We start from the raw sequence: 25173 nt of genomic DNA on the forward strand, positions 1-25173 counted from the left end.
TTACATGGTGATCAATTTGTTGCAATTAAGCTGTGCAATAAATGATCATATCTGGTGATCAATTTGTAACAATTAAGATGGCAATACACGAGCTTTATCTTGCATCATAGTATATGCGGATGAAACTGGCCATTTAAGCCATCAGCTCATACCATACATGTATTGATTTAATAGGTCCTTTTGGTAACTTCCATACCATATAATTGGCTTGAGTTGTAACTCGCCCTTTTAGCCCTGTATCTCCCATCCATGAATACAGTATGTATGGCTTGGGTTGCAATTAGGCAATTCTTAGCCCACTATCTCCCACCATGTTTTGTACTACTGGCATTGTGTCATTAACCACCTTGCTTTAGCCCACATCACGTCATATACAGTGTATACTGCAGAACTTGTAACTAAATGACCCCTCAAACCAACCCACTATCTCATACCACATATGTACAAACCCTTATATGTTACTGTATCCCACAAAGTTCTGGTACTGCGAGCATTTCAACTGGCCCTCAAATAAGAAGTGATATACAGAGTGATATACTGAACATACATACATCCCCATTCATCATTCATTGTCCAGTTTCAATAGATTTATGATATTTTGAGGAAATTCCCCTATATAAAGAAGTTAATGTGAACTTGAACACCACTTTTGTAAATATAAAGAAGTTAATGTGAACTTGAACACCACTTTTGTAAATATTTTCTTCAAGTAACTAAATTTAGTTCAATGGTAGCATGTAATTCACATGTCATGCCATGTTCATATCTTTCACATTGTGTAAGTGAAACGTCCTATCTAGCGGAACACTGTTTTCATCCATTGGAGTATAGCAATGTAGATTACACTGAATTGTCACAGCTGGTTCCAGTAAGTGCGTTAAACAAAGTGCCAACTTTTCAGTATTCTCCTGAAATATGAACATTAATAACATATATTTAGTCTTTGGGTAATATGGCATGTTTTCAATTACAGGCTTATAGTAGTCTGTCCATAAACTCAAGATTGAATATATCACCTTGTCTTGCTGTGTGGAGGATGTGTTCTGTAAATACAGAATCAGGAAAGCCATTTTAGACCAACAATAGTCGGAACATAATATAGTGAACAAACAGGCTGAAAACACATCCCAAAAGGCGACACAGCAAGTTTGCAAATATGAGAAGTAAACCCCTTCTAAAATCAGAAAATTGTCATGAACATGTACGTTGACATTTATCTCACCTTGGCTGCAGTATTGAAGCAGGTCAAACCTAGTTTTGAGGTCACCAGGTCAGGTACAATGCCAAGAACAACCTGAATAGAAATCAACAAAACTCATTCATCATTAAATTCAGAATGTTGTCTTTACTTTCATAATATTGAATCATTTAAATAAAAGTATCTATCTTAATTCTGTCATTATCAATTATCTTTCTCCAATAAGCAATGTAAAACAAGAGAGATCTGTAACATTATCACAAAGTCAAAGAGAGAAACTAACCAACTGGAACACTTTCAGTTCATACGTGTTTGATATTGGAAACTTACCTTATTGATGCATGAAGGTGATACTTCACACTCTACTGTATAACTGTCATTAGTCAGACTAAAATACATAGTTCTGTGAAATGAAGTAATATGTTGTAATGAGTTTATAGTGTGATGCTATCCTTATTATTGTATTAATGTTTATAATATTTGCATATGTGGTAGTCTCTGTCATATGGATATAATCACCCTGTAATCAAGATGGTATAAACACTGAATGACTCTGAAAATGTAAAATGGAAGACCATGGAAGGCTACAAAAATAAAACAGTGAATTGAGCAACGCCAATACAAGGTTGAATGTGTCGGGACTTTAGAAAAACTCCCTATCTGAGCCATCACTTTGTTGTGAGTGTAAATATATCAACGGCCATTGATACTGATTATGTTTACATGTCACAAGAATGGTTTCAGTTTGTATCTGTCTTAGCTTGCCAAAACTATGTAAATCACAGTAATAACATGTACCTTATGTGCATAATTATTACGAGATATACATACAAACCTGAAACACTGACAGTGTGGTGGTTCATTACTGTTACTCCTGGGAACACATCTTGAACACATCAAGTACACATTATTGTTGTCCTGGCAACACAACAAGAAACATATCACTGTAGAGATTATAGCAATACTTATTGGAAAGATAGAAGTTGTATAGTTTAGCTGCTAAGACCATTACAAAACTGTGATGTACAGGTATGTACATGAATTATTACAAAAAGATTTATTTTTAAATTAATTTGTAAATGATACTTACTTGTTTCAGTTGTTGATGACATCTGCTGCACCCTATGTACTTATTTTTCCTCAATAATTTCAACTTTGAAAGTAACATAAAATATGCAATCATTAGTCAACAATGAAAATTAACATGACATGATGCTGACCTTTACCTTAGACAACAATTGTTTCTACATACCTGTATTAAATACACATGTTTGTGTACCTGTGGTTTTGTGAGGGTGGTGCATGGATAGTTTCTACCATTAGTCATTTCCCCAACTTTCTACAGCATTCCCAACAAAAGTATGGTACAAAATATGGAAAGCTATGCAGGCTTTACCAGGCTATCTATCATGTCTTGTATGTCATGTTTAATTGTATTTTTCATATGTTCTGGCGTTTTCCTGTGATATTTTAATGTAATATTTTAATGTATATATTGTAAATATTTTAAAGATGCTCGACATTGTGTGAGAAGAGCCTTTGGCTCAACAATTTATCGAGTTTAAATAAAGTCAAATAATAATAAATAATAATAATGTATATACTGTACAAACGTATTATATATTAAGATATAAGTTGTAACTACCTACCAAGATCTCCATAGCTGTATGATGATCTATGGTTACCATGGATACATCATCAATGTCATCATCCTGTGTAGCAAGCCTGTTAGAAAATTATCAATGTCATTCACTTTGTACAGTAGATTGCTCTCAGTGACATCACACCTTGCAGAACCATTTATGGAAGTAATATAACAATGGGAACGTTTAAAATATTATCTATTATCTGCTACAAGTCTTTTGGTCACGAGACAGCTTAATGGTATGCAAAATTTACCTCATTATTGGCATAATGTAACTTTAAAAGACTGCCTTGAAAAAATACCCATGTGGGTGTAAAACTAGTCTGAAATTCAAGTCGCTTATTGCTCCTGAACTCTGAGAAATTGTTTCCAATGTATGACCAGGGTACTAAAACCTTAGCACACCACTACACTGGTGATGCACTAACACTATACAGGTGTTGAGGAAATAACACATTTTAGGAGTGTACCATATCACTGTTAAAGGTTTTGAATTATGTCTTGACATTGGCATATACATGACATAAGTACGTATGTAGAGAAATATAAATTCTACCTTATACTTGTCAGTTTCACTTCCACTTCAGCAAGGCCTACAGAATATGAAGATAGACAATAACATTTGATAAAGAAATTGTCACTCATTGATAAAGACTAATACGTTGCATAGGCTGAAAACAAACGGAACACAGAGATTGTGAACTTACTTAGAAGTTAGAGATATATTGTGGCAGAATGATACTATACTGTGTGTATGAACAAATGGTTTGGTATGTTTATCACACAGAACACTGTCTGGATAGCGTCACTTACAAGAGCACAAAAATCCTACTTATCACTACCAATGACAGTCTCTCAAGTGTCCTTAACTATAACTTAAGAGAGAGGTAATAAATCCCTCCTGGAATTGCTCTGTGTGCAAACTTGCATAACTTCCTATATTGTCTACTCTACCTAAATGCACACAACTGTCTTACTGTTCTACATGAAAGGTAAGAGCCAAGGTGTCTGAGATGTGACACACAACAGTGTATAAATCAAGACTTTATTAATACACAGATGAATGTAGTTTCTGATGTCAGTACATACCTGTAAACCTGCTGACAATGATCTGCCTGAGGGAGGACTTCATAACTGACTGAGTTGTGTGTTTTCCACTCTGTATAGCATGTAGGATACCACACACTTCATTCTTGGAATTAGACGTTGTATGAAGTTCAACACACCCTATGAATGACAAACAACAGTCACTACAAACCTAGCCACACATACACAAAATGAATATAAAAGGGGTTCAGTCTGTAGCTTTATGAGTGTTGGTGTTGTTATTTGCATTGTAGGTAAATACCAAACAAATAATTACACATCTGTATGCAAATGAGCATGCAAATCTTCTGATATACACAAAATCATGTCAATGCACGGTTATAGTTTTATGAAATTTGAAGTTTCAGATAAACATGTGCGATAATAAAAGAATCCATGACAAGTGAGTAGAAGTGTGGATACTCAGGGATATTTGTACTTGTGCTTGCAGTGTTCTTTCCTACACTTTTACTTTCAATGCTCCTCAAAGTAGGGCCACAGAAAACATCACAACCACATATGCAAATAAATTGAGGATGCCACACTTGCACTCACATATCATGGGATTTTGTTATATTAAGAACGATACTTGGTAACATCTAGTTATCAGTTATTATACAACAAAAGGAATAACACGATTCTTTGTATTTTTAGGGCAAACAATTCTGTGGCTGAATTCACAAAAAAATATTTCTGCATAAATGACAGTAAATTTGATCCTTTATATCAATCTTCTACATTTTTTGTTCAATATTTGACTATAATTATAGTTCTACAATGATTCAAAGTACCACAGCTACAGGGTTTCATGAAAAGATGTTGTTATTATACAATACCTTTCCATGCATTGTATTTGACTTGCAGTAGGTAAAATATAAAATGTTTTCCAATGTTTTTCTCAATACTACACTTCCACTCTAAGGCACCTCCCCATCTATGAAACAAAAAAATTATAACAAAAAAATCAAGACCATTAGTCAATTCTTGCAACCCCCCCCCCCCCCCCCCCATAACAAAAAAGTCTTACTAGTATATAGATGATAATTTGTTATTTTCCCACTGTTGTATAGTATAGACAAGCCTTAATGGCAGACAAAGCCCCTTCAAATACTTTACTTTGTGACTAAATGGCGACATGACAGTACAATTTGTATATGTGTAGTTAATATTCCTTTGTATTTTGTTTGTGGTTTGAAGTGTTTAGAAGTTACTAAGTAGACAAACATTAAGAACTGTTGAGTGCCCTCCAAAGAGGACAATTATAATATGTACTTACAGATGAAGGTCAACTGTACAGCCACTTTCATCCTCAAGAACTGAAATAGAACAGAATTATAAGCTACATGGTATAGTACATGGGAAAGGAGACATGGTGAATTCACTATGTTAATTAAACCTTGGATGCATTGGTTTATTTATCAGCATGGAGCTGGCATCAATTCAAACTTAGGAGGAAGTGGGAGGAAGTGACATCATGGGTTTTGATTGTTGGGTGATTGCATTGTTTTACAATTAGGATAACAATAGAAACGGAGGACAATGCATTTAATGGAAGTTTGTCATCAAGACCTATATGTCTCTTCCGCCAAAGTCTGGATCGATCCCAGCTCCATACTGATAATAAAAGTGAACGAAACCAACTCATTTTATCTCGTTAAACATCCAAGTTTTTATCAAACTACCTTAATTCACAAGGTATCCTCCTTTATTGGTAGATCAGTTTTCTTGACAAAAAGAGCATTAGCCCAGTATAACTTATGTCTTTTCTAAGCATTTCACTACAGCTGAACTATGTAAAGTAAACATTGTTCTCTTTCTTGATATCTCTATCTATGTATATCAAGTGCTTGGCTGTCAGCTGTTTATTTGATAAAACGTAATTTGGATACTCCAGTGTGTGTACTTACCAAGTATTGTTTTGTGCAATTCTTTACCTTGGTAGGTATAGAAAGTTTGAAACTCTATGGTATAAAGAAGAAAATAATTCAAGTTATGGCCTTCATCTCAGTCTGGAATTAAAACATCATCAATATTCAGTGGTTAGTTTTCATTTTTATCAGCAGAAAATTTTCTGTACTTCTGATAATCAATGCAAATAGATTAATGTACATGGTTACCAAAGAGTGACACACAAAAACATGTTTTTTTTCACCTAATATTCATAGGATTAGGAGATTTGTCTGTTCACTACAGTAATATGATAGACTTACCAGTTAAGGATACAACTCTTGCCACTTTAGCTTTGACATGGACAATGCTGTCTGCTCTTAATTTATTCAGAGGTGTGACATGGACCATACTAGTACCTGGATATCACAAAATACAAAAACTTTTAAAACTTTTATAGTTATGTCTTTTATCTGGTTACTTAGTCAACAAAAATGTATCTGTAAGTCAAATTACTAATTTAAATTGTTTTATCTATGCTTTGTTTGAAGAAATAAGCAAACAATTTCAATAAAAATCAAACTTTTCAGTCAAACCTTGCATCAATATTTACAAAATATTCCTGCCAAAGAAAATAAGTATGCAAGAAAAATGAAGATGGGCAAGTGAAGGCTGAGTTGAAATTCATTCATTTTTTGCGCATACTTAACAACATATACTACACAGATATGGCAAATATATACTTATGTGATTTATACTATTTACATAATGATAAAACTATAATTATGTAATCTAGTACTACATAACTATAAATCGTACAATGTAATATTATTATTATAAAATATCTTTATTCAGGGTAAAACTCAATAAGCGTTACAAACAAGCAGAGTGTTGCAGGGTCGGCTTCTTTCCAATGAGGCCCTCATACAATAGACATCTTTAAGTTAGCGAAGTAAAAGCTGGATTTGTTGATGCATCCAGCTCAACTAAGTGCCTTCTCTCTCAATTGATATTATACCACTGTCAAGTTGTGACAATTCTATATAAATAATAACTATACATATAATTCTGACAAAATGAAGACAAAATTTACACAAGGTTGTTGTCTGAAATCTCAGTCATAATCTATAGCTGTTCAATATTTGCATAGTTGTCTGGACTTTGGAAATTGTACGTCTGTTCCTACATGTATGTGTCCTTCAAAAGATTGTGCTATTGTGTTACATAATTCACTACTTGTGTTTAATACCAGGAACTCCTCCTGTGTTGCATGGTTTGATACACAGACACTTGTGTGATCCTACACCCAATGATTTGAGATGCATTATCTCACATCACTTGGGAATTTTTCTCTTGGCCGAATATAAGACAAAAATTCCATAATGAGTGTGAGATATGTGTGTGTGATTATTTTTCTAGTGTCCTTCTTATTTTGGCAAACACAAAACTTTAATAATTCATACATTGGTTCACAGTGTGGGATCGATTTGAGTCCACACTTCTTATCTCACACTCTCAACATGATAATATACTATCAATGCAACCTAGTATCCTATATAATATGTAAGCAAACTCTAGCATTTCTATTGATTTTAAAAAGTCCACTTGTAAATCATCCTCAATGGAAAGTAGTACAGATTTACAAATGAGATGGTATCACTTATCATACTAAATTGCAGTAACAAGACAGTCCAACTACATTTATTTTATTTCAACACATAATAATTCCCAGAAGAATTACTAAAGGTTACAAAGCACTGAAGTAAAATAACAGAAATATAAAGTATACAGTAAATATTTTTAAAAAGTTACAGTACTGTTTATTGTATTGTCACAGCTCTTAAGTGGCTGAGGTTTGAGTTTACATTGATAAACTGAGTCATTATTTTTTCAGAACGATTTTTGATGCCATTTTATCCCAAGCCTGTGTATTCAACAGATACACCAGTATGTGGCTTTTGTTGCCCTGGTGACCTGTAGAAATTATGACATTTACTATTATTTTATTTTATTGTTTTGTTTCTACCTCTAAATCAGTATATGTCAGATGGCCACAGTTTGGGTGTCAACGTGGTATCGAATAATCGATACCCCAAGAGAGCTCTGTAGATTCAATCAAGGATAGTACTAAACTAGATAGTCAAGTCTCACGGCTAGCTATCAGATATCATTCACAAATCATAGTGGAATGCATTTATCTTCTATCTTGATTATGCAAGAGACTCCATTCTGATCAGAAATAGAGTTTGATTGACACTATGTGAGTAAGGCCTTGACCAATGAAGTAATCTATATGGTGTGTTCCTGTTTTGCACCTCTAATAGTAGTTGTGGGAGGGGCTAATGTTCTTGTATGTCACTACCTAGTGAAGTCAGTCATTCTAGTTCTGGACATACCTACATAAGTATCGTAATCTTCTAGTGTAATCAAAGATCCTGTTTCGTCACTGATCTTGGGTCCTGTTACAGCAAGCTAGATGGCCACTACTGCTTCTGAATCCAGCCAGATTTTGGACAAAATTGATGACAATTTATTGTCTTGTTCTATCTGTCTGGAGCAGTACAAGAGTCCTAAGACTCTACCATGTCTCCATACATTTTGTGAACAATGTCTGGTTACACTTGTTGAGAAGAGGAAAGGCACAACAACCTGTCCCAATTGTAATACACCATTTCATATTTCTGATGCTGGGGTGCCAAAACTAAAAACAAACTTTTTCATCAACTCACTGATTGACATAGTGAAACAAAGATCAGCTGTTGTCTCCAACCCTGGACAGTGTGAAGGATGTGAAGAGAAAACAGCAACAAACAGGTGTGTCGACTGCTGTTTAAATTTTTGCCGTTCCTGCACTAAACCTCATAAAACTGTTCCTGCTACTCGAGCTCACACAGTCATATTGCTTCAGGAATATAAGCTGCCAACACCAGCCAGTCATCTGTTACCACACGGCAATGTCTACTGCAATGACCACTCAGAAAACACAGTGAAATTCTACTGTGATACTTGCCAGGTACCAGTGTGCTTAGAATGTATTGTAGTTAGACATCGTATTCCTGAACATGTACATAGAGACTTGCAAGAAGCTGCTGATGAATATACCAAACAGCTGAAGGCAATGATAGAGACACTGAGACAGAGAGAAAAGAAAGCTGAGAGCTGTAAACAACTTGCCAAACAATACACACACAAACTGAAAGCACAGTGCAAGGTAGAAAAAGAAAAAGTGATAACAAAAATGAAAGATTTCACACTGAAAGCACAGAGGGAAGAGAAGAGATTGACAAAGGAGTTGGAACAACAGTACAACTTGAAGGTCAAAGAAGCAGAATTAAAATTAGAAGATTTAGAAATAAAATATGAAAGCATTTCAAGTACTAGCAGCTACTTAGAAACAGTAGTACACCATGCTAGTCCAGCTCAGCTTGTATCTACAAAGACAGAGACACTGCATCGCATTACAGAACTGATTGCCATGGAAACCAAGACACTGTTACCTGAACTGATACAATTCCAACCTTCTGATGGACATGTAGAGTATGGAATTTTGGGATTACTGAGATCTGATGTATGTGTATCACAGTGTACAGTTGAAAACATTCCTGAACAACTTGTGAAAGGTGATTCAGTTAAACTCGTCGTCAGAACCAAAGACAGCCATGGAAAGCAGGTGATACCACGTCAAAAAGTAATGGCTGTCAACAACAAAGTCATTGATAACAAAGATGGTACACACTGTGTAACGATAACAGGGCATAAAGCAGGCAGATTACAAATTGATATTACAGTGGGAGGGCAACCAATACCTGGAACCCCTGTCAACATACCAGTCATAACTGGACTGGTGAAAACTATAGGTAAAGCTGGTAGGGGCATAGGTCACTTTGATTTCCCTAATGGAATAGCAAGAAACAGTCACGGAGACGTTTTCACAGTTGATTTTTGCAACCACAGAGTTCAAATTATGGACAAAAATGGTAACTACAAGTCAAGTATTGCATTTACACAGTTTGAGAATTCATTTATGCCTTATGATGTTGCAATATCAGCTGATGATAAAGTCTTCATGACAGATATTAGTAACCATCAAATTGTTGTTTGTGATGCAAATGGACATCTAATCAGATGCTTTGGAAAAAATGAAGTTGAAAATCCTCATGGTATTGCCATAAGTCCTTTTGATGGTTCTGTCTATGTTTCAGACTGGGAGGGAGGTGGCGATACAACAAATAAGGAACGTCACTGTGTTGTGAAGTACTCACAAAGTGGTGACTTTATTGCCAAATTTGGGAAGCACGGCAGGCAACAAGGTGAATTCCAAGGTCCCAGCTTCCTGACTATTAACAGTCAAGGGACAGCATTTGTATCAGATTACAATAACCATCGCATTCAAGTATTCAATGCTGACTGTGTTTTCGTATATTCATTTGGTAAATACGGTACAAAAGATGGTCAGCTCAAATGTCCAAATGGTATCGATATTGACAAGGATGGCTATTTGTATGTTGCAGAACAGAGAAATAATCGCATCCAGAAATTTGACAGTAGTGGTAGATACATATGTCGAGTTGATAGAGATGAGGATGGGCTGAAGAGTCCTCAGGGTGTGACAGTATTATCAAGTGGGCTGACATGTAGAATTGCTGTCTCTGACTATGATAATCACTGCATTAAAGTATTTGCTATGTAAGAACCATTTCTCTGATGTATTTACACACTAACTACAGAGAACGAAATGGCTAAGTTACAAGTGTTTAACAGAGCCCCATGATGAGCAACTGCCAGTGTGGCATGCTAACGTTATTTGCACTCACGCTTGAGGCATTCTCTGTGGTCACACTTCCACAAACAGAGCAAAAGTGCAGCAAATAACACTACAAACACAAGTACATTGCATATGCCCGGAATATCCAGCTGACAATCATGTGATGAAATGTTGTACTTATTACAAATATTTATCCAAAACAGCAAACTTCCTTAAAAATAGGACTATAAGATTAATCATGTGTTGAAATTTGTAGTTATTACAAATATTTATCCGAAACAGCAAACTTCCTTAAAAATAGAACTATGTGATTTTGCACTCATTTACATACAAGTATGCAATACTAAGTATGCAGCAATGTTTTTTTCAGTATTGCACTGTTATAGAAATACCAACAGTATGCATACACATCGACGTAAGTATCCACTAATACATACATTGTATCTTACAGGTTGTACCTAACATCATTCAGACAATTCTAAATTTCTTGCAAAGAAAAAAAAGTGTGTACAGGACAATACTTTTGTTTGATATGCATTTATCATAAATATCTTTAAGACAAAAATGTGGCATTAAAAGTTTATTGGAGTCTTATTGAAATCAACTGTTGTCTAGTTTGTTTGATAAGTCAGTGTGGTTTGAGTTCTGATTAGGTCATGAGGTTATGATGACAAGTTTATTCAAATACCAACCATATCATTATGAACAAAACAACTGATAAAGTGAGATGTACCAATAAAATGTCTGATGTCACATGTTGTTTGCTTGATACAAAAGATAAAGACCGAGGTTTCAATCTCAGAGTCTCACATGTGTTATTGCATTAGTTGGGCATATCCAAAACTTTGAGCTGGGCTGCACTGGGATCTGAGATATTCAATATAGTAAACCATATTTTTGCCAATAGAAAATTTTGTGATTTAACTGTCTCCAGCTAGTTCCCAAAGACTAATTGGTTCTGACTACCAAAGCGGTACATTGTGTTCATGTACACAAAGGCACATCAGTCTCTACTTATTTTTTCATTTTTGTTTTGTTTTTGAAATATTAAAGCAAAAATAAGTCTGCAATGAAAATTTCCAGGTCTACAGTACAGAACCTTACAATATGCCATATGGTAAGGATGGTTTCCCTCTGTCTGCTATTCCTCACCCAGCCAAATGAGCAGACCAAAAGCCCAGCCAGAGTTTTAGGATATGCCTATCAGTAGAGCCATACAGATGAGATTATTCTCGTGTTCTTGACCAACTTTTTCTATAGTTTGGCCAAACAATTGTTAATCCTACATAAAATACAAACCTAATCCGATCTGGGCCTTTACATAGGAAGCGTTTCGTCAAGTCAGTTTTCTATCTTTCACAGTACAATCTAAAACTTACCATGTGACTGCCTATTCCTTGGCAACTCTCCAGCAGACACTGATAAATATGGATGGTGACCTTTGACCCAAAGTACTAACTCATCATAGTGAGATTTTCCAACAGTGAGGATAACTGAAAGAAGATCAACACACCAGGATTAAACATATCAGTTATATGTAAATAGATATGGCTCCAACTTCAGAACTATTATAAACACAGTTACCTTCAGTAAAAAATACTGACTGGTTCCCTTTGTATTTTATAGAATCTTTGGTGGGAACCTAGTCTGTAAGGTACAATGTGACGGGGAACCCTCACACATAGGCAACACCTTTCACCGGCCAGTAATGGGAACCCTGAGAGCTGCAGAACTCACTCACTATCAAATATATATTCAAATTTTGAAGTCTGCACAGTTGGATCACAATCACTTCATAGGCATGCTGTTACTCCCACTTGTTTCACGACATCAGGTGTAGGTGAAAACTTGAAATCATTCTCAATAATTTGCCAACACTGTGAGTACATGTAATACAATAAACATGACACAAACATTTCTGTTTATCGTCATAATATAAAAAAATAGATTATACTTACTTTTATTTGCTTGCATTGCTGGCAGAAATGTGGTCTTGTAAGTAGTCTGACAGAAATATTCACCTCTCCAACTATCTACAGATACATCTATTGTATACAAGACATAAATGCAACATTGTCACTGACCTACACAGTACAGTGGTCTCCCCTAACAATGTAACGAGGGTGAATAAGTCTAGTTTTTAATATACCATTTCATATAAAATCTAGAGTTTTTTAACATATATTTCATATAAATTTTATAGACTAGTAAAATACCGAAGATATGGGGATAGATCTGAACTTTTTCCATGAACCTATGACAAAAACAGTGAGGAGAGATATTCACCTGTAAATGTTACAATATCTCCTGGTAAAATACTCTCCACCAGTGAGGCTGCTTTTCTCCATAAAGTTATCTAGGTTTAAAAGCACACATATAAGTTAATACAGTGATGAAAATGAAAGGATTATAGAACAAGAAAGATCACTTAAACAACGCCGCAAGAATGTTGACTGAGATTGACTTATAAAATAGCTGAACGTATCTTATTTCCAGCATGCTCTGAGGTGTGTAACATCACAAAAATAACAACTGCAACAAATGCACAGATCTGCCAGACAATTGGTTTTTAAAACCAACAGTTTAATCCTAATCTGACTTTGGCTTTTTAAACCTAATTGTCGGTATGAATCAGAGTTTTGGATTAGTACTACCTAGCTGTGGAACATAGGAATTCTTCTTTTGTTCTACACCAACTTTTTCTTTTTTATGCAGATGAAAACACACATAAAGACACCCATACATCAGGTTTGGGACTGTGGAACTGTTAGGCTTTCCCAGTCAGCCCATAGGCCATACCAGAGTTACCCAGTCCTGACAACATAGCACCTGCAGTCTCCACATGAAGAATTGTTCTTGACTGCTTGAGTCCTTACATCAGGAGCCCCCCTTCGCACTCATCTTGTGAGAGAGACATGGCCAAGTGATACAGCCAGTCTGTAAAACACTCACCCTAGGTTTGGGTGAGCTCTAACTAACTACACTACAAGGAGCAGGTTATGATAACCTTACCTTGACCCATTGCTTACTGCAATCTGCCACAAGTAGCGATGCTAGTGTGACGTACTGACCAGCCTGAACACAAGAGAGTCAATATAAAAACTTTTATCATCAACTGCTGTTACTTTACTCCATCAGACAACAAACTGATATCTACACTGAGATTCCCTCTGTGAGAAATATGACATAAAAATTGCCAAACTCTAGTATGACTGGATGTAGTCTAAAAAAAACAAGGTTTCATAAAAATGCATGGAGTACTGCAATTTAAATCAATGGATATACTGGCAGGTAAATAAACTGTATACACCACATTCCAGTCTAATCATTATCAGAAAGATGAAAGAATTGTAGAGTTTGGCCACTAGGAGTGCTATTCAAAAGTACACTTTTTGACTGTGTTCGAACTAGGAATTAGAAACACTCGGAATTGCCATTATGTATTTCCCCTATTTTTCTGACACTAAGATGGCGTAGGTATAATTATATTATTCCCATTTATTCTTCTTCCAATGATTTAGCTGGAAGGTTATGACGTGTGCATTCTATCATTTCTAATCTTTGACTCTTTGTGAGAAAGGTTCCTTATGTCATTTGTGTTTGTCCTTACTGAATGAAGGGAAATCTTTCAAACTGTGAATATTACAAATCATTTTTGTCAACTTACATTTACTCCTGATTTAATGAGCACTTCTTTTGATGGTAATACTGCAGAATAACAAGTAGGATCATAATTATGACAATACAAGCATAATATAATATAATATACATAACAAATATCAAATATGAAATTGGGATCTATACATAGTTATCAAGACACAGCTTTTCTTTTCAGGCTATGTAAAATGATTGAAAGATTCATGGTCTTGGGTGCTTAACTTATGTTGCCGCTTACATAAAACTCACAAGTTAGTCTAGTCCCTATACGTACTATGATCATCTTGATCATCTCCACCATATAGTCAAATGGATTTCCCTAGAACAGCATTCCATTCGTACCACTGACAGAGTTAGTTTATGCTATTGGAGCACTGATATAAACATGATGATTTTATCATGTCCTCATGTGACTTACTTTCACACTGGAGGTTGAGTTTGTAGTAAACTGAATGAAGTAACCAATTACAACCACATGTCAGTGTGTGATGGATTACTACTGACATGTGCTGTTCACCCTTTCCCCAGCAGGAGATTTCGCTATATTTTTGTCAAAATTTGTCCATTTGACTATACGTGGAGAGAGAGAGAGAGTTTGTAGAAAACAAAAATGACTACATGTATAGTAACTAGACTTGGTAGAATGGAACACCCACAATGACATATCTTACCGGCTATGCAAAAGACTTGATACAAATAAATTCTTAATTTTCTCAACTCACCTTGTAATATTACTACACATAGGTTGTATCTCATTGTCTTGTTGGTACAATCAACAAGTGTTGTTATATTAAGCTTTTTCCATGATTGGTTTTCTGATATGTTGTGTTCTGTTGGATATGTCATGGGTATACATAGTGGCCTGTCATTTCGATTTCCAGTATTCAGTTTTGTTTGTTGTTGTTGTTGTTGTTGTTGTTGTTGTCGATGATGATGATGATGATGATGATGATGATGTTGTTGTTGTTGTTGTTGTTGTTGTTGTTGTTGTTCATTTATTGTAGACACTAGCTGACGTTTTTCTGCTGTAAAGTTAATGAACTGCGGTTCCCTGGGTAAAACATCAAGTTCACACTGGTTAGACTCAGTAATGGATGCCTGTGCTACATCATCATCTTTGCAAGATATCAAATCCTTATTGCAATTTCCAATCGTATTGAGTTCACCCAAACTTGTACCTGTATTTGTACATTTCAAAGGCTGATGATATCCTTGTTTCCCAGAGCAATTGCTGTCTTTTTGAAAAGTATCATTGATTCTACTATTTTCAATTTGAGACATATTACTCATGTTCTCCACAGAACTGTCCTCTGTATCTTCGCTTCTAGGATCTAAAGATGGCATACTGGCCAAAAGACCATATTTTGCCAGAAGCTTCTGGCTGGATGACTGAAGCACATCAAATTCAGTTTGTACTGACAGCATACCCAGGGGGTTACTGTAACTAGTCTCCTGTGACTGTACTCCTGATTTTTCAGACAACAAAGACGGACTCAAATAATCTGATATTACCCTAACTTCATCCTCTCCTTGACTATCCTTATTCCGACCAACATTGCTATCGTCATGAATGTCAAGTTCAAAGCTGTTATTTGGATCAGTGTGGAGGAAGGTCAAATCTAGGTAAGTTTGTATGGACTGTTGCAGTAAACCAGATTCCATGTCGTCACTGTTATCACAATTCCATATTTGGTTCACAGCACAGTTCTCATTTATAAAGTCATGGTCAGCTAAAATTCCATCCTTAGTCAAATAAAATTTCTGCTTTTTCCAGGGTGTCGAATCTGGTGGATGTAAAACAATTTTAGATGAGTGATGATTGTATTACCGAGGGGAAATTTTGTCAGTAACACACCAATTTTACGCTTATCTGTGATCTTCTCGTCCATCCATCATGTCATCAATCCATCCATAGTGGAGGGGCTATGATCCATCCAATTACCATCCATACATTAATCCATCAATCTATCCCTCAATTCAGAAATCCCTCATCCATACATTTTTCACTTATCCATTCTTCCATCCATCACCACCATTGATACATTAAGCCATCTATCGATCATTCCTCCATCCGTTCATGTCTTGTCACTAATCTGTCCATCCATCTTTCATTGATGCATTCACCACTGACATCATTCATACACCCCTCCATTCACTGATGTGCATTCACTACTCAAGCCATTCATTCATTCATCCCTCCATATACAATCACCTTTCATTGATGCATTCACCACTCAAGTCATTCATACACCCCTCCACTCACTGATGTGCATTCACTACTCAAGCCATTCATTCATCTTTAATCAATACATTCACAACTCAAGCAATGCATTCATCCTTCCATACTTTCAGCCACCCTATCCATCACAGTCACTACTCAATTATCCATCCATTTTTCATTGATGCATTCACCGCTCAAGCCATTCATCCATCCCTCCGTCTTCCATTCAGCTGTCCCTCCATCCTTCATGTCTCACTTCTCCAAGTCATACATCCAACCATCCCTCTATTCATCTTTCATTGCTACAGTACATTCATCACTCTGATCGCAGACAAAGTATGGGACTTGATTTTGACATTGTCCCTAAACAGAAGAAAGGAAAGGGACATTGTCAGAATAAAGTCTGAGTTTACTCAATATGCAAGAAGGACTATCATCACCCCAGCCACTCATCCATCAATCTTTTATTGACAATCACTCATCCCTTCATCTTTCACCCAACCATGGAGGTATGAGGGGCTCCCCTTATACCACCATGACCCCCAACTAACCAACCATCCATCTTTGATTAATACTCTCAACACTGGTGCACAAGCCATTTATTTTCTCTCCCCCCTCCCCTCCATCTATGAGCAATATGACCGTGACCCATCTCTTCATCAATCATGTATCCACCAACCCACCTGTGCCAGGTGCTCACAGGTGAACGTGAACGGTGACTGTCTGAGGCAACCCTGCCCGAAAACGTTGCCATACCGATCGAATAATACCCGACTCAGTACCCCAGGCTCCGTACTCAGGTCAGCGTTGCCTTGGACTTAGAAACTGCATGATCATAATATAAACTTGTCTTGGTGCTGCCATCTCAAGGAGCTCTCTGCAAGCTTGGGATAGCACAGGGGACCCAGGAACCGTGTGACAAACAAAACACAACAAACAAACAAACAAACAAACAAACAAATAAATAAACTATCAAATAAATGACAAATGAACAAGCAAACGAACGGACGACAATTATAGGGACAAATAAAATAATTAAATAAACCAGCAAATATGTGATGGGTATAGAAAAAAAACATATGTAGTATACCCCCATGAGTATCTGTTTATTTGCTGGTTTATTTAATTATTTTATTTGTCCCTATACTTGTCGTTCGTTTGCTTGTTCATTTATCATTTATTTGATAGTTTATTTATTTGTTTGTTTTGTTCTGTTTGTCACACGGGTTCTGGGTCCCCTGTGGAGATAGTAACACAAGATAATTTACGAAGCTGGGTTTATAATAGTCTGTATTCTCACCTAATACATCTCTATGATATTAAGATGGCGTTATAACGTAAAATAAACCCAGTCTTTCTCGATGATTTCAGTTAATTTACCTGTAGTTATACCACTGTTTGATTTCCGTTTTGAAACTTCCAAGTTATTGGACTTCGAATCGGAACTCAAAGTCAAACCACGTTCCCCAGGCTCCGAGTCTTGTGTTTCTCCACTACGGTGTCGAGGGGGATCAATGAATACTAAAAGTCGCCTTTCTGGAGACCGCTTTGATGCTGTAGACATGTTGGTAAAACTGTCACCGAACATTTAGTGTCTAATAAATAGAAATGTTGATGGCCAAACACACTAGTGTAGTAGTCCCATACAATTTTTGAAGATGTCCGCCACAATACCTGGAAGAGCCGGTTGGTGGCGCTCTAACCAAATCTAGCTTCTTTGTGAAACATGATCGTGAAGTCTTTTAATAGTCAGGCTCTATTCGGGTTATTACCGTGGCCGATAACGACAAACCGGTCTTCTAATTCAAGTGTCGGTCTTCTAGTTCAAAAAAGAATTGGAAGAAATCAGCACTGCCAAGTCACACAACCTGTATTCATCAACTGATCATAAAGCTTATGGAACTGAACTGTTGTACATACGTGGCCTGCTTCATTGTATTGGCTGTTACTTTTGGAGGCGACGGTTTCACTGGTTTACGGTACATATATATGTATACGTTATATACTGTCACGCATACATACATACATACATACATACATACATACATACATACATACATACATGCATACATGCATACATACATACATACATACATACATACATACATACATACATACATACATACATACACGCTTGTACTCCGGCTGGGCGTTAAATTTTCGACTGACAGTTACAAATGAGGCTATTGACCAATCAGGGAAAAGCGTGAAGACCGGTGTATCAGCAGAGTAGCAAATTTATCAAATGTCGGTGGCGGGAGTGTATTTGCTGTGTATGAGATCCAATTAATGGCATCCAGGGAAGAGTGATTAGACGCAGACAATCATAACAAAAACATGACCCCTGACTGTGACTGAACAGATAAGACTTCCGTTCACAAGTTGAACACTATTTTCGTAATAATAAACATTACCTCAGAGTGTATTTAGAAGGTGAATAAAATACACATACTACAACTTGTACTTGCAAGGTAGACGGTATAATGGCAGGGAGAAAGCGACGGTTTGCTGTTATGACATTTGAGGACATAGATCAGAAACTGAAGACAAGTGTACTGAAAAATACACAGAAATACACAGAAAAAAATACTAGCTCATCATGCAAGTATGGAATAGTTGGGCCGAGGAGAGGGATGAAGACGGAATGGACAAAAAAGTCACAATAATTGTGGACGGTATTGCACTGTAGTTTGAATCGTGTATTTTACTACAACTTGCGAGAGGTAGACGGTACTACTATTGCTTCGTAATACACGACATTTCAAAAGTTTGAATGGTGTATTTCATTTGCATGTAATTAATATGCTGTTTCTTTACGCTAGACACAGATAAACAATTTCGCTGAAGACGGAATGGACAAAATAGACACAGATACACAATTTCGCTGAAAGTTGTAGTGTTGATGTCAGTAGCCATGTTTTGTTTTATCAGTGGCGATTAAATTTCATATCACTAGTTGCATACACATGATGGATGTGATTGTATTGAGTAGTTTGTAGTATGAATGTCCTGCGTAATAATATCAAGCAAATACATAGTGGTATGAAATACTCTGTCCATTGGGAATGGGATGTAATTGCTATTTTCGTCGTGCAACATAGCGATATACGTGTGTGACATTGAATGTTGACACAGGCGTGTATCCAGTTTGTTGACACGTGTCAGCTTCGATTGGAAGTCACGTTGGCGTCAGGGTGTCTCATCGAAAATCAAAACATAACCAATGAGTGTATGGAGTTTTTCCTGGAAAGAATATGACACCATCGCATTATTAGCCGGGGTACAAGATAAATGCCATCCTGGCAATACACGCCTCCTACGTCGGCGTGTATTTACCCGGACGGCATTTATTACTTGTATACATACATACATACATACATACATACATACATACATACATACATATACTGTCACGCATACATACATACATACATACATACATACATACATACATACATACATACATACATACATACATGAATGAACATTCAAATGTAGTCTCACATCACATTATTTAGTCAAGTAATACAAAACTAAGGTGCTTTAATACCTGCATGACATATCACTATATGTGTCAAAAACCTGATTCAAAATAATGTGCAGTAGATCGATGCATTGTAAAACCAAGATATGATATAAAAGAGAGCGTCAATAATGATTTAGTAATAATCCACTTTTATTACACCTCAACATTCTTACACAACCTGCCATTGGTCAAAATTGAATCACATGACCTTCTCTAAATAAACCACTGCACATCTATTGTGTGCATGTTTTTTCCAGTCTTGAGCACTCAAGATGACAAAGTCACTACAGTGAGGCACACAAGATTATTTCTTGCAGAAATTTGAATAAATATAAGTACAAATGAGCTGTGGGGACACTTTGAGCTCCTACATATAATGCCATGTCTATATTCAATGGTTATCTGCAAGAACAATTTGGAAATGCAGCATGAAAGGGAAACTTTTCTATTGGTGATGAATGATGATGAATGTTGAGTGGACATTTGGCAATCCTTACCAAAATTTTGATGAGGCCATCGCCTTTGGTTTCGACATCATTAGCATTTTGGTAAAGAGTGCCAAGCCTCAGGCAGGCACTAAATTGTGATATTGCCCTCCCTCGCTTGCATGTGTTATTATTTCATTACTTCTATTGATATTTACAAGGGTCAACTGTCAACTTTAGCACCCCAAGCTGGTGAAGTTCAAATATCATTAAAAACTCTAGTGAAAAGTTATGGGTATTAGATATCACGACATTATCGTAATAGTGATAATGAACTGTCGTATTGTCTGGTCCATTCTTGAAAGGCCAAAATCCATACACTTGAATGTTATCACAAAGTTCTATCACCACAGAGATGAAGTAAAAGCCTGGAAAAAAATGGAAAAGTTAAAATATTGAATCTACACTACACAATATTCACGACTATATCTATCTGAAGACAGTAAGGCAGTTAGGAGTCATGATATGAATATTCATTACTCATCTGCATGTTTGCCAAGTCCCAAGTGGCAACAGTTGCCCACTGCTAACCAATGAAGGTAAATTAGAGTTTTAATTTCCTTCCTTGATTCATCCGACAGTGATATTGATCTAATAAGTTACTCAGTGAATTGCAGGCACACTATCAATGTTTGTATTTTGTCTGACAACAGTGTGTAATTCATAAGGAAAATGTGTGAGGTGTAAAAACATAGTGTGTTGCTTAATTGAAACTGTATACTCTCTCTAGTTTGGTGGTAGCAATAGTGTCCATTTATGAATTATGGCATAAAGTACAACTTACCAGTTGATAGACGTCCTGTAACTCCCCAAGGTTTCCAAACATTGTTGATTGCTCGGACATGATTAGGGTGCATAAAGACCATTTTGAAACCATTCTTTCTCAGCAAAGAGTAGGCTCTTTTACTTGCAGATGTTATCCAAGGTAAGGAGAAATCAGGCATCCAAATGAACCCATCTTGAATAGCTGCTTTCATGTCTTTTACAAATTTGGTTTTGTTTGCAGGTGTTTTCAGTGAGCTATACCTGCCAAAAGGAGCAAAATATAGAACAAGGATGGTATGTTGTAACTATTGGTTAAAGTTGTACATTTGAACTGTCACTGATGTCTTTCTGATTACAATTTCTCCAACACTTAAAGCTATACAAGCTGTAACTGGAAAGTTTTTCTTGCAAATGTTTTGTTAGATGTAATGAACTTAGCCATAATACCATATACCCAGTACTGAAAGATCTGTTAGTAAGCAATTATTTATGTAACTGTAAATATACTATGGTACAATAAATCCAATGAAATTCACATATAGGTGCACTAGTCGCATTTTATTGTCCCTAGGGCAATATTCATGTAGCAATGAAGTCTTATAAGGGATTTGCTTTGGCTATGAAAAACTATGTAACAACTATTTCAGGCTTTCAGCCTCGGAAAATAGTTACAACATAACAGCCCACATGGTAATGGACGTCTACCTAAGTGCCTCATAGCCAGGCAATAAGTAAATTATACATTTTACCTTGATACATAGATTGATTGATTCAGTGTATTGATTGTGGTCTTATTACCAGCATCTTTTGTGTAAGGTTCTTTTGGTGGAACATTGAATCTGAAAAAAGAGAGACTAAAAGGTATTAATGATAATATTGAACGTTTTACATTCACACATGTTATAATTATATATATCTTACCTTAATTTATATTTTAAATGAATTGACTGAGTGTATTGATTGTGGTCTTAAGCTTATTTCTAGCAGCTACATTGAAAGGTGCTTTTGGTGGAATTTGAGTCTGAAACCCCCAAATTTAAAAAAAAAAATTCGCCACCAACAAATGCTTAGATAGGTTATCTATAGTTGCATAGGTTTTATTTTGAACGGGAAAAATAAATTCACTTAATTCTATTGTCTATAATATTTTGTCATTTCCACCTCTTTTTTCAGGAGTTTATTTCATCTCTGCAGTGGTAGAACTTTGTGATCTGAATCAAGGTGGATTTTGGCCTTTCACAAATCGATCTGATACAAAAAATATATTCGAGAACTCTAGGACAGTAATGCAGAGAAGCCCCATTTGTAATGACCCAAACATTTTGTAATGCCTATCATGTTATGCCTTAGCATCACAGATGGATGGAGGGGCTTGCAATTCTTTGCCATCACTTTTGCTGTATGTGGTTCTCTCATCTCTCCTAATTCTCCCATCCAAAGATATTGACGAAAGTCTTGTTCAGATATTCACCACCCGCAGATGGTACACTACATAATAAGTCTACCTGAAAACAGCATCTGCCATGTCAATTTGTTGTCCACATCCACTACCTTCTAGAATTCCACTACTGCCAACAATACTGCATGAATTAAATTTCTTCCTGGCAAACAATTCCTGCTGTTTATTGGTAGAAAAATTAATGTTGAATCTTATGTAGTAAAGGAAATATTTTCAGCGATTAATAAAATTCTTTTGATCAGAATTTAAATTATCTCTCAGAAGAGATAATTCATGTCTCTTTAAGCAAATTTTGGTGTGAAAGATATTACTTGTGTGTGCTTTATAGTTCAATTCAACTAACTGGGGTGCTATGTTTTGCAATCTGAGATCCAACAATATTTTCCCTGAAATTATTGTTAAATTCCCAATAGTTAAACGTTAAAAACACTGTACAGTTGTGCGACAACGCCATTAATATTTTTTGTCATGTTTCTTCACATGCTGATCCATGCTATGCTAGGTATAGGTGTCCATTTGCCAAATATTTATCCAGTTGACTATCCAGCCCTGTTGTTACTGTTACTGTATACACCATTATTTGGATGTTGCTATGGGCATGGTTTTGCTGCTAGGCATATTAGCATTCACCGTTTGGATGTTTATCCACTTGTCTAAACAAAATTCCCTCTTGTTATCTTAGCAATATATGCCATGATATGGTTGTTACTATGGGCGTGGTCTTGTTGCTAGCCATACTTGCATACTATTACATTGTTGAATGTTTATTTATTTGTCTATTAGTTCCTGTTATCTTTGCAATAGACACCTTCTTCATTTGACCGTTGCTATATGTGTGCCCTTGTTGCTAGGTATATTTGTATACATTTTTTGAATGGTTACTCACTTGCCTACAGGATGTTATTTTATAATAATCTTTATTTATAAACTGGATAGTTCTTTACATAAACACTTGTCTCCCAAGACGTTCAGTGAGGGCCATCCCTCATGGGTTCAATGTTAATGCAGGAGGAAACCGGAGTACTTACAGCATGGTACATTTAATCAAACCATGAATGGTTTTCAAACCCGACCGTAGTGATAAGTCAGTGGTTTGACCACTCAACCGACAACCCTTTTAGCAAAATATACCAGCATTTGGTTGTTGCTAAGGGCGTGGTCATGGTTGCTAGGGCCAAACGTGTCAAAATATTTTGAACATCTGTAGAATAACACGTCTAAAACATCTAACCAAATTTCAGCCCCATCGACCAAGTACTTTTTGAGATATGTTTTTAACCAAAAAGTTACATTTCTAGACCTAATTTGAATATCACTAATGGAATCACCATATCATGAAATGCTTAATCTACACACCCCTAAGAATGTGGCCACCAAATTTCAGGCCAATCTGGTTTATTTACCAGCAATAATGGTTTTTGATCCAAAACACACATCTCAGATGCGATCATTTTCATTTGAACAATTTCCATTTACATGTTCTAAGTAATATTCCCCATTAAATACCAAGGCAATCGGTCGGGTGGCTTTTGACTTTAAGTCGTTTACATATACACGCACACACACACACACACACACACACACACACACACACACACACACACACACACACACACGCGCGCGCGCGCACACACACACACACACACACACACACACACACAGATAAAGATTCACATACACACATTTCACCATGACATTAGCACTACTGAACCTCAGTTCAGTTGCACTAAAACAGCTCGTTCCATTTTAAAGATATGATAAAACAAGAGGACAGAGTCTAAGAGCAATTTACCTTGGATAGATATTTGAAAACGGAGTTTAACATATATACTGGTTTGTTACCAACAGATGTTTTTATCCGTGTTCCCACTCTGACATTCTGTTGAGTTAAGCTGAATTGCTCCTGAATAGTGGACACCTCAGCTAGTTGTTCCCTGTGATAAAATATAAATCGAACAAACATAATAGGCAATAAGTAATCTGAGAATGAATGTCCATGGACTCTTGGTTCAGAGTTACAAATGAAAATTTCTATCACACAGTCTTTTTTTGTTTCACTTTAAAAAAATTCATTCTACAAGTAGAAATGTTAACTTGTAAAAAAGTAATCTATTTTGTTAAGTAATGGTACAGCAACTTGTTAACATTCTTCATTTGCTATAGTAATCAAGGCGCTTGTAACGAATAATAAAATAATGTAAAACATCATAATTGAAGTCCATATTTGTAACGTAATAGCTTGTTCTCTTTTGGACTAGTTCTCTTAATAGACTTACCGTATTTTGTCTCTGTTGGAATCATTTTGTTTCCATGGCAGATGTAAGCTTTCTACAATAGTTTTTGTTAATTTGTTGATATTTTCTTCTTTCATCATAGGTTGGTATTTTAGTGCCACATTGATACATATATCCTTGTCCTCTGTATGTTCACGTGTGATACTGTTTGTGTACAAGTACAAATGGGTTATATCATTTAAGGT

General features: G+C 36.0%; 3 protein-coding genes and 1 long non-coding RNA gene across 4 annotated transcripts; 1 reads left to right on the forward strand and 3 right to left on the reverse strand.

Moving 5' to 3' along the window:
* LOC144443796 (uncharacterized) lies at positions 1-4864 on the reverse strand. The gene is made up of 9 exons (XM_078133341.1): positions 4766-4864; positions 3933-4070; positions 3400-3436; positions 2848-2923; positions 2289-2351; positions 2034-2116; positions 1529-1601; positions 1223-1294; positions 1-908 (listed from the first exon to the last, which is right to left on the reverse strand). Exons 2-9 carry the CDS (start codon positions 3973-3975, stop codon positions 750-752), a joined length of 606 nt encoding a protein of 201 aa, XP_077989467.1. The 5' UTR covers positions 3976-4070; positions 4766-4864; the 3' UTR covers positions 1-749.
* Positions 4865-5221: 357 nt separating this feature from the next.
* Positions 5222-6211, reverse strand: LOC144443269 (uncharacterized). The gene is made up of 3 exons (XR_013481677.1): positions 6140-6211; positions 5837-5890; positions 5222-5245 (listed from the first exon to the last, which is right to left on the reverse strand). It is a non-coding gene; the product is annotated as an uncharacterized LOC144443269 (long non-coding RNA).
* A 2081-nt stretch (positions 6212-8292) lies between these two features.
* Positions 8293-10506, forward strand: LOC144443008 (tripartite motif-containing protein 2-like). Its single transcript, XM_078132382.1, has one exon. It carries the CDS (start codon positions 8293-8295, stop codon positions 10504-10506), a length of 2214 nt encoding a protein of 737 aa, XP_077988508.1.
* A 10108-nt stretch (positions 10507-20614) lies between these two features.
* Positions 20615-23430, reverse strand: LOC144443009 (alpha-N-acetylneuraminide alpha-2,8-sialyltransferase-like). The gene is made up of 5 exons (XM_078132383.1): positions 23404-23430; positions 22741-22853; positions 21985-22074; positions 21255-21496; positions 20615-20838 (listed from the first exon to the last, which is right to left on the reverse strand). Exons 1-5 carry the CDS (start codon positions 23428-23430, stop codon positions 20615-20617), a joined length of 696 nt encoding a protein of 231 aa, XP_077988509.1.
* Positions 23431-25173: the final 1743 nt, after the last annotated feature.

Source organism: Glandiceps talaboti, chromosome 12, assembly GCF_964340395.1.
Source record: "Glandiceps talaboti chromosome 12, keGlaTala1.1, whole genome shotgun sequence".
Taxonomy (NCBI): Eukaryota; Metazoa; Hemichordata; class Enteropneusta; family Spengelidae; genus Glandiceps; species Glandiceps talaboti.

Coding starts and splice junctions, on each gene's coding strand:
- LOC144443008 (XM_078132382.1), top strand. CDS start 8,293: ATGGCCACTACTGCTTCTGAATCCAGCCAGATTTTGGACAAAATTGAT.
- LOC144443796 (XM_078133341.1), bottom strand. CDS start 3,975: ATGAAGTCCTCCCTCAGGCAGATCATTGTCAGCAGGTTTACAG. Junction 3,437..3,932: donor CATTGTCAGCAGGTTTACAG/GTATGTACTGAC, acceptor CATATTCTGTAG/GCCTTGCTGAAGTGGAAGTG. Junction 2,117..2,288: donor GTCATCAACAACTGAAACAA/GTAAGTATCATT, acceptor TTGTGTTGCCAG/GACAACAATAATGTGTACTT.
- LOC144443009 (XM_078132383.1), bottom strand. CDS start 23,430: ATGGCTAGCAACAAGACCACGCCCATA. Junction 22,854..23,403: donor GCAACAAGACCACGCCCATA/GTAACAACCATA, acceptor ACCAATAAACAG/CAGGAATTGTTTGCCAGGAA. Junction 20,839..21,254: donor TACAGGACGTCTATCAACTG/GTAAGTTGTACT, acceptor ATTTTTTTCCAG/GCTTTTACTTCATCTCTGTG.